At 40.9% G+C, this 9,219-nt stretch overlaps 1 protein-coding gene across 1 annotated transcript; it reads left to right on the top strand.

The window, feature by feature from the left end:
- The first annotated feature begins 3,106 nt into the window (after positions 1–3,106).
- On the top strand, positions 3,107–6,228 carry LOC149096376 (uncharacterized). The gene is made up of 3 exons (XM_089280979.1): positions 3,107–4,270; positions 4,782–5,086; positions 5,672–6,228. Exons 1-3 carry the CDS (start codon positions 4,099–4,101, stop codon positions 6,050–6,052), a joined length of 858 nt encoding a protein of 285 aa, XP_089137105.1. The 5' UTR covers positions 3,107–4,098; the 3' UTR covers positions 6,053–6,228.
- The last annotated feature ends 2,991 nt before the right edge of the window (positions 6,229–9,219 follow it).

The raw sequence follows: 9,219 nt of genomic DNA, 5'->3' as shown, positions 1-9,219 counted from the left end.
TGTCGGGAGAATATGAGAAAAGCTTGTAAATCATGAGCCGTTAGGTGAGTGATTTACAAGCTTTTCGAATGTTTCCCCCAACATCCTAAGTGGTTTATAGTGCCGGTAAACCCATAGAAATAGTGCTCTATCGCCTTTATGAAATAACTATAGAAAAAGTCTGTCAATGAGAGGAAAATTTATTGTCCTTTCCGTGATCAACTTGCTTTTTCTCATCAATTCATGAGATGACGCGACAAACCAATCACAGCAACTGAAAGAATGAAAGTACAGACTCCGCGTCGGACACGAAATCCGTAGGGCAAAGCGACGACAACATTTCACGTACGCTGAAAGTAAAGCGCTTTACGAATGGTGTGCAAGTAGTCCAAACTTCATTCTTTTGGCGAAGTGATTCAACACAGTGTTTAATGATAATTATAACTTTCCAAAGTTTTGCGAATGGAATAAAGGTTATAGTTACAGAAACGCTGCTACCGAAATTTATTCAGAATTTATTTACTTGTGCTGAAGGCTATGAAGTACGTGTTCTCTGTATTTTGCTAAATGAAAACTATTGCTTGAAAGCTGAGCTGCTTAAACAGATTCGTTTATCGTGTTATGCATTAGTGCATTGAGTTTGAACTCAAAATTTCTGATAGAAAGAAATATTTTCCCTACTTTTTTGACAACTCAAACTGATCAGTCAAGCCCAGCTGACATCGTCGTCCCCAGACCGTGGAAAGCCCCCCAAAAAGGTTTTAAACCCTCCATGATTTTAATTTCAAGCGTAACCGGAGTCAGCGTAAAATTTTTGCCAATCGATAAACCTCGAAATACAAGGGAAATTTGGTGTTCGACGAGTGGGAAACTACTTTTTAGTATTGCATTAAAAACAATGGATCAATCAGGCGAAAAACGAGAGAATGACACCATGGGAATACCTTCGCTAATGAATAATTCAGTCCGGACCGATATTGGCGACATCGCTAAGCAAACCGGCGCCCTCCTCGTGGGAGGGCTTACTCAATCTCTCACCCCCCCCCCCCCCCCCCAAAAAAAAAAAATCGAGTTTTTGTTATACCACAACTCGCACATTTGACATTTCAGCATTTCACGCCTGTTTTTCGTGGTTACAACCTTTTCAGTTCTTGCGACGTTCGGAGTCTTTGGCTTTTCTTTCACGCAGAAGACGTCCGTGGTCGTATTTTGAGGAAGGTAACTTTTTACAATTTCTTCGTTTTTACGGACTTTGTCAGAAAACGTTCTAAGAAATTCCTTGAAACTCGCGCCTTTGTTTCTTTCATTCAGAAAAAGCAAGCAATGTTATCCGCACCTTACTCTCCCAACCCACCCTAGCTGGTTGTCATTACGAAGAAAGCTCTTCTTTCCTAATTTTTTTCTGTTCCGATTCCTGATCATTCGCCGGCGGCAGACCGAAGAGTCCAACTATTCATATTCACCGTTTTTTGCAGGCCAGCAACAAAACCAGTGAGTGCCCATGCTTCCGAAATCTTCCATCTTGATTATACACGGTGAATGGAGAAGAGTTTTTTCCTTGTTGCGCGAAAGTATCCTTTTAATAGGGATGTTGAGGTATCTGCACCAGTTTATTAAGTCAAAATTGGAAAGCGGAACGTCTTTGAACTTAACTTTTTTTCTATAATTGTCTCAACTGCCGAAGAAGGCAAGTGAAGATCTTCGTCGCCCGATAGTCGATCGTGCGATGCACAGCTTTGATGAGTGCTCCATGTTCCACATACCAATGCAATAGTGGAGCATACGACAACAACTCTTAGGCTGACAACGGCCCCTACCAGATTTCTCCGTCGCCTCTCTTTCTGCCGGTCCGCCGTAAGTAAACCTTCATGTGTTATGGTACGGCTTCGTCAGGGTCCTGCCGATTGTGAAAGAACGGCGGCATGTCTTCAATTTTTCGCCACAGAGGTTCAGGGACCTCTGTTTCCACTTCCGCAAATCCAAACCAAGTTCTAGCTTTCAGGCGTTCTGTGATAATAGGCGCCGCGCCTGTTGGATTTCGATAGTGCATGACGTTTTCCTTGCCGTAAGGCATCTCTCTGAACATGGTTGACAGTTAGAGCGCGTTGGCGTCGTAGCCGATAATTTGCTTACAAGTGCGTGGCTCGCAATGTAGTGCGACCTCATATTTGTCACTACCGCTTCGTGGTGCCGCGTGAACACAAGACTTTGGCCGCCGACAACTGCTGCCTTCAACATTTCTTCAGCTTCTTTACAGGGGCTGTAAAGAGGTAATGCAGAGATGAGGTAGAGGTAGTGTAAGCTCACTCCTGGAATGCTAACCGCGTCTTTCAAGATATCTATACTCTAATCAGCGTAGCACGCTCTCATCTTTTCCAAGGCTTCTAGCCCCGGGGCTTCATCGAGATCGTTGTAATAACGTAGCCAGTCAGCGAATGTTTGCGTTGTCTTTTCTTGGAAGATTGTTTTCCACTCTTGGATATTCTGAAAGACTGAGAACATATTCACCCTTCAAACGTGATTACCTTCCTGGGTAATCTGCAAGCCTAGGATAATATTTTTAATAAATATTTTCCAAATAAAAGCATGCCAATTTGATTTAAAAAAGCAGTCATTTTCTTTTTGAACGTCGATAACGACGTTCAAAAATTACAACTTGGTTATCACAAACCCCGACAACTCAGTGATCTCGTTGTCCTGCCAGAAAAGGCGAAGAAAGTTGTTTTTTCGCTGCCCTCAGTTGTATTGCGATGATGATTTTAGTAGAGGCAGCCCTGTTATGCCTTCTCAGTTTTTCCGATGGTGAAATTAAAAGCAGAACCCCTCGCTCACAATTTAAAACTGCGAAGTGCAAACCATGAAAACAATGTTGGCTAGTTTTTAGTGGCACTCATTGTATAGGTAGTAAAAATATGTGAATAGTTTTAAGAACGAGCTTTTGACACGAAAAAACATATAACCCAGAGGTCTCGTTGGCCTGTCAGTTCGCAAATACGCGAATTAATTAACATTAAAGTGTATATAGCTGATATATTTTATTTACTCAATGGAATTTACAGAGTTGATGATACGGAAATAAAAGAAATATAGATATTGTTGTTTTTTCACTACGTTCTAGAAAACTAAAACCATGAAATTTCACTTCCAGCTGGGTCAGAAACCGCAGGAGGTTAGGATCTGGGACTGGTCAGCTGCCTGTGAGGTCAAAACAAGAACGTCGGTCTACATATCTTCCGTAAATGTTTACAAATTTTGAAACAAAATTGGAATTACGCTTAATTTTGTAATTCCTAGTAAATTGTGATTTTTACTGTCAATCAAAATCAAAACGTTGGATTCTGCTCCACTTAAAAGGTTTGATATTCAAAATTGCAATGAACTACATGAGCCTGTCCAAGAATTTCAAGGAACACTGTTTCATGCCGAAACTACAGAAGTCTGGTGTTACACGGACATCCTACTTACGTCAAACACTTAACATCTTAATTTCTGTGCATGGCCATGCCCTGACAAAAAAATGTAATAACATGGTGCTAGTGGAGAGAAAGGCCTGGCTAAAAATGTCAAAAAAAAAAAAAAAAAAAAAAAAAAATGCGTTTTTGCAAAACGTGCCAGGTGTCAATAGGTTAGTAGAAAGACAGGAAAAAGGGTGGAAGGTCGTCAGATAAATGGTCGACAGTTATCTTTTTTTCTTTCTAAAAACCCAAAACACCGAGTTGCAATAACAACAGCAATTTGTTTACATTTTCTTCCGCCATTTAAGTTACATCAGGTCATAAAAGGCGCGCTGAACAGAGTTGAAAAAAAAAAAAGAAAGAAAAAAAAACAGCCTGCAACTTGACCGGTCGATTGAAAATTGCCGCCCATTTTGTCACATTTCCGATTGCAGTTCATGGTCAATAATTATCGACGTTCATGGCGATGCACGTTCTTTTCAATACTCCTATCATGCACCAGTTATCGGTAACGTTACAAGAAAACAACGTCTTTGTCGGACCGCCTTTGTTTGTCCGCTGGTGAGGTATAAATAAGGTTTGCCATGAAGCAGCGGTCATTCAGTTCACGAAACTGACAGTAACTCATAACTTTTCTTGTACGTAGCAACAAAAAACTCGTATCATGGAGCGTAGCAGATTTCGTTCAGTCGTTTCTATTATGGAGCCTTTGCCTGGTAGACGCACGCATACCCTGAGTCCAAGGCCCTTGGTAGCAGTCTCTGGCAAGTCACTGTCCTTTTCCATCGGCGCGATCCAGGGTCTGGAAGATAATCGGAAAGATTTACCAAAGAACGGTGAGTTTCTTTACATAGTACTACTTGAGCCACAGTAAATGTCGCTTATGTAGTAGCTATTAGCATAGCTCTTAGTTTGAGAGCCTGTCACACAAAATAAGTGTCATGCCATCTGTAAACTGAACAAAGCACTAAGAAGGTCATGCTATTGTAAAGTTGAGTTTTCGTCAAATAATTTTACACTTTCTTGTTTACACGATTAATCTTATATCTCATGGTTAAAGACGTCAGCCAAACAATTAATGTAAATGGCAAGAGCAGAGACAGAGTTTACAAAGTTGTGAGAGCATGTTCGTTTCTCGTGTTACTATTAGATTACAATGATTCAGTTGTCTGAGCAATTTACTTCGAAACGGTAGTTAGCACGGATCATGACTAGGCTCTAAATCAAATCGTACCTGGTAAATATCTTTGGTATTGCCGCGATCCAGACATGGAGTAACAGTAAGATTGCTAACGTACACGAAATTTATCTGTACATGGTTTTAAACTTGTTTAATTTTATTTTCAGAGAGAAACATACAGGCTCCTGAACTAAGCGTACAGATTCCAAGTCCTCAACACAGCTACAGTGATACCAGCCCACAATCATCTCCTTGTTCTGACAACACAAGCACCCCTAGCAGTTTTAACAGCGAGCCCGATCAAGCATCGCCTCGTACCGAGCACCCGGCGAGGAAGAGACGAACGCGCACGACCTTCTCACCGATCGAGGTGTGGGAGCTGGAAGGAGCGTACAGGCGGCGGCCATATTTGATGAGTGAAGATGAGAAGGACCTGGTGCAGAGACTCGGGATACCGGCCAGAAACTTGAAGGTTAGTTGTTTTGATTGGTTTAGAAAAAAACATAACTGAATAGCTAACCTTGCAAAGGTGCAAGAGTGGAAAGTTTACAATTTTAGAAACATTTGTCAATATAAGTTTGTCAGCGCGAAAAAAATAATGTCTCACATTCCTCAAAAACGCGAATGACCCTACAATAGACTTGCAGGCATGAAATCTCCGCAACATATAACAGACAACTATGTTGGCATAAAAAGGGAGGTCTTGCCACCGTTCACATATCCATGCCATTATTGCCAGGAAGAGAAATTTTAATAAAGGCAAACAGAGAAATTTTCATACTTTCACCAAATAATAATTTTATGACAACCAAACCGTCAGAAAATTTTCTTTTTTTAGTGACCAACACAATGGCGGACAAAAAAAAAAACAAAAAACAAAAAAGACAAAAACAAAAAAGAGGAAAAAAGAAAAAAAAAAAACTGTTAAGATCTGTTGACACCTTGGCACGTTGGAAAACGTTATTCGTTTTCAATCAGTTTTAGGATTTTTAAGGGTAACATGGCAGAGTCTGACAACTCAGTTAAGCATATATATATTTTTTAAATTACTTTTCAGTACTGGTATCAGAATCGCCGTGCAAAGTCCAGAAAGGAGGAAGCACGTTCAACATCCATCCGACAGACCAACCAGTCAAGCCAGTTTGGGCCGCCTGTAAGCACACTTCGCATGGAAAGTTGGCAACCACGGCGACCGCAGTTCCCTGTCAGTCACGGTAGACGCGAATTCCTTGCAGTGCAGTCAAACCGGTCAGGCCAGCGATACCAGACATCTCCCGCGACAGTCAACCATTCCTCTGCATTCAAGTCAACACAGTTTAGTTGCTGTCGTTCTTTCCAGTCACTCATGTTTCACCCGGACCAGTTCGAGTTCCGACCTGTTGCTAAGGCTGCAAAATTACCGCTTAGGCAAGCATTCCATAGATACAAGCCGCATTAATAAAAGAAACAGCCGCATAGCTTGAAATAGTTTATTAATTAAGGTGTTTGTTTAGTAATGATCACATCATTATCTGTAAATAAAGATCGTACTTACAAAGAATATGACAAACAGGAATATAAATAAAGTGATAGCATATGTAGCATAGATTAGGGTTCAGTGAAAATAAAATACGAATCTTTTTGTAACTACGAGTTGTGCACGGTTTACTTTTCAAGGCAAGGTATAGTCTCCTCCCTTCGTTATAAGGGCTAAGGTGGTGGACAATTTCCAAAAACTGCTAAAAAATATATAATGATGATGATGATGATGATGATGATAAAAGACCTGCAAGGGGAGCCATGGGGAAAAAATCGATCAAGTTTCTTATACTGTACGTGTTCTGAACTTGACGTTAAAAAAATTCCTGCAGAAGCTATTGCCCACCGATGAAAACAAAACAAAAAACAAAACAAACACGCACAACCTAAAGGTGAGAAAAAAAGAGAAAAAAATCATGTCCCAGAAACTTTCCCAGCCCCTCTCCTTCATAGTGTCTGTCTCCACCCAGGTGTATGATGGGTAAGGAGGCGGGGTGGCTTGGCGATGGACTAGCACCCCACTGGAGAGAAAGAAACAAGTCGTTTATGTGTTGAAAAAGGTTGTGGTTGTTCATTGTTGTACGGAGACCAGAGTATGCTTTGGCAAGGTGGGACACTTTATTCTTTCAATACTATTATTAATTGGAACTCTGAAAGGTATTTATTAACTGGTCTGACAAGAAACCCTTGATAGTCTGCAGAAATGGACGAGTTGTATGACGAAATAAAACGGGGCCATATAGGCGTATCGAATAGTCTTTGCGAGCATTTGCGAGCATGGGAGCAGTGCGTTTATTTTTGTGCGCACGAGCAGTTGTCGAATTTGCCTAGCGAGCAGCGAGGACTAAGAAAATACAAATGGCGAGCAGTGAGCACTTCGTAAATTTTCCGCTAGCTGGAATCTCTCAGTAAAAGGAAAAGTTATTTTGCGCCAAGTAGTCTGGCACTTCCAGAACAGGACAACATGCACAAAGCTAGAGGCAACACGTTAGGATCTTATCGCGACTCAACCAATCTCTTGCCTGGTTTGATGCCAAATTACATCACTTAGCTTCACGTGAGTCAGTTGATGGACGCTCAAGGAGATCTAAAGCCAGTTTCTATCCAAGAGAAGAAGCTAAATGCTACCAGACTTCAGAATCCGAGCACGCGAGAAGATGCAAACATTTTGCGAGCACGAGCAAGCGAGCACTTATCTAATTTTTGCGAGCAGTTCGAGCAAAGGCCTAAATTTGCGAGCACTTTTATATTGAATAGGATCATTTGATACCCCTCCATATGCTCGAGTAGAACCTGCTGACAATGAAAGTATTAAGCCAAGCTGGAAAACGAAACCAGAGAAAAAGCGTCGGAGAAAGATTCTTCAGGGATGGTAAATTTCTGCGGCGCCCTAACAGCAAAACAGCCTCGTAACTGCATCTTATGTTTAACATCTTCATAGTGTGTTTCGTAACTATCTTATATGAAACTATATAACATTTAAAGCTCGAGAATTCCGTTCATTAGAAAGCACAATCCTTGCCATGACCTCCTGTTGCCATGTGATTTTCATGCGCATTTGGCAAGTGACATTTGTTCCCCGGCTGAAAAAAATTTACATCATAAGTAGCTAGCGAGTTATCGCAGAAATTTCAACCATTCAAACGTCATGTTATCACATTTCTTGAACCTGAGATTAGGCTCACGTTTTGACTTGTCTGGTGGCAAACACTCTTTTCTTTTAGGGTCTAAGGAGTTTTTATCGGCCATCACGAACGCAAAAGAGTGGTATGAACGAAAAGGGGTTGGAGCGAGCCGCGTCCATGTCTAGTCCCAATCCCTTTCCGGCTAAAGCGTCTCACCTCATAATTTTTGCCGAATTTCGAGGGAAAAACCGACTGTCGGCAGTCTATGTTTAGACCCTGCATGTGATTTGAATATTGAACACGTTCATCGTAACAATACTGTCATGATAATACATGTATCAAATCATTTTGTTTTAATTAACAATAACTATTTGAAATAGAAAGGAAAGGGAGAATTAAAACTAGCTGAAATCGCTTTAAAATGACCTAAACCAGCTCACCACAGAAACATACGAAACACTCGAGCGAGACAAGGTGTTTTAACTGTATTTCTATTTCGTATTCCTATCTACCCAATAAGTTCGTTTTTATACAGTACAAACCCATATTTTTGCGTTGTTTCGCATTGTCAAATAAGGAAGTTCACGTTATGAGTTTCGATGTCGATGATTAAGTTATAGAAATCTAGAGTTAGTCCGACTCGTTCAGAATGAAAATTGCTGCGCGAAAGGCGTGCTTTTTTTCGTTTTTAGAGTATGTTGAGTAGAGAGCTTGAGCCCCAGAAAGGGAAAAAAATAGAGATTTCTTATCTCATTACATCTTTTCAAATCGCGGCACCCAAACACTATTAAAACAGTAAGAGATGTCATACAATAAAACTGATTTATTGATTTAAGGAAAACATAAGGAAAGTACATATGTGTTGATTACAAAATTACGTAAGACCGAGACGCTCGGCACAATGATGAACGAGAACCGGCGTGCTTCTGACAACCAACCCATTGCAAACCAATTTATACAATTACAGAGTTGTTCTAGAATTCAAGCTTACATGGCAGTATTCGAGACAACATTTAAGTTCACTTCATTTAATCAGTTCTCGGCGACTTCCTCACAACATTCCGACATGTATCAAGAGATACCGAACTATTAGCTCTCTTCTCAGCTCTGCCAGTGGAATTCCATGACTCTGGTCGTTTTCTTCTATCACAGAACAAATCGCCACTCGCCTGGTTAGTCTAAACTGAGGAAGCTGCTCGTTGCTGCTGCTTAAATCACTGTGACTCGGTCCTGCTCTCATTTCAGTTCCACTACTTTTCCTCTTTGTTTTCCTCTTGGAAATACGCAGTCCATTTGCTTGGGCTAAGCTTCGCCATACAGTTACGGCAGACTTTTTCATTTGAGATAAAACGCTCCTAGGTTGGATTTGATCCATGACTCCTCTCGCCTTTTGTTTCTTTCAATACAGTGTCGCGAGAGAATAGTTGTGGGTAAGGTGTTAGAGAAAAGGCAATCTGGGAAC

This window comes from Orbicella faveolata, unplaced genomic scaffold (assembly GCF_042242905.1).
Source record: "Orbicella faveolata isolate gen_17 unplaced genomic scaffold, um_ofav_v1 contig_48, whole genome shotgun sequence".
NCBI classification, from domain to species: domain Eukaryota; kingdom Metazoa; phylum Cnidaria; class Anthozoa; order Scleractinia; family Merulinidae; genus Orbicella; species Orbicella faveolata.
This window is presented reverse-complemented; position numbering and strand designations above follow the sequence as displayed.

Bases quoted from the DNA above. Each gene is read 5' to 3' on its own strand.
- LOC149096376 (XM_089280979.1), top strand. From the start codon at position 4,099: ATGGAGCGTAGCAGATTTCGTTCAGTCGTTTCTATTATGGAGCCTTTG. The intron at 4,271-4,781 runs GTGAGTTTCTTT...TTTTATTTTCAG, and splicing joins GAAAGATTTACCAAAGAACG to AGAGAAACATACAGGCTCCT. The intron at 5,087-5,671 runs GTTAGTTGTTTT...ATTACTTTTCAG, and splicing joins TACCGGCCAGAAACTTGAAG to TACTGGTATCAGAATCGCCG.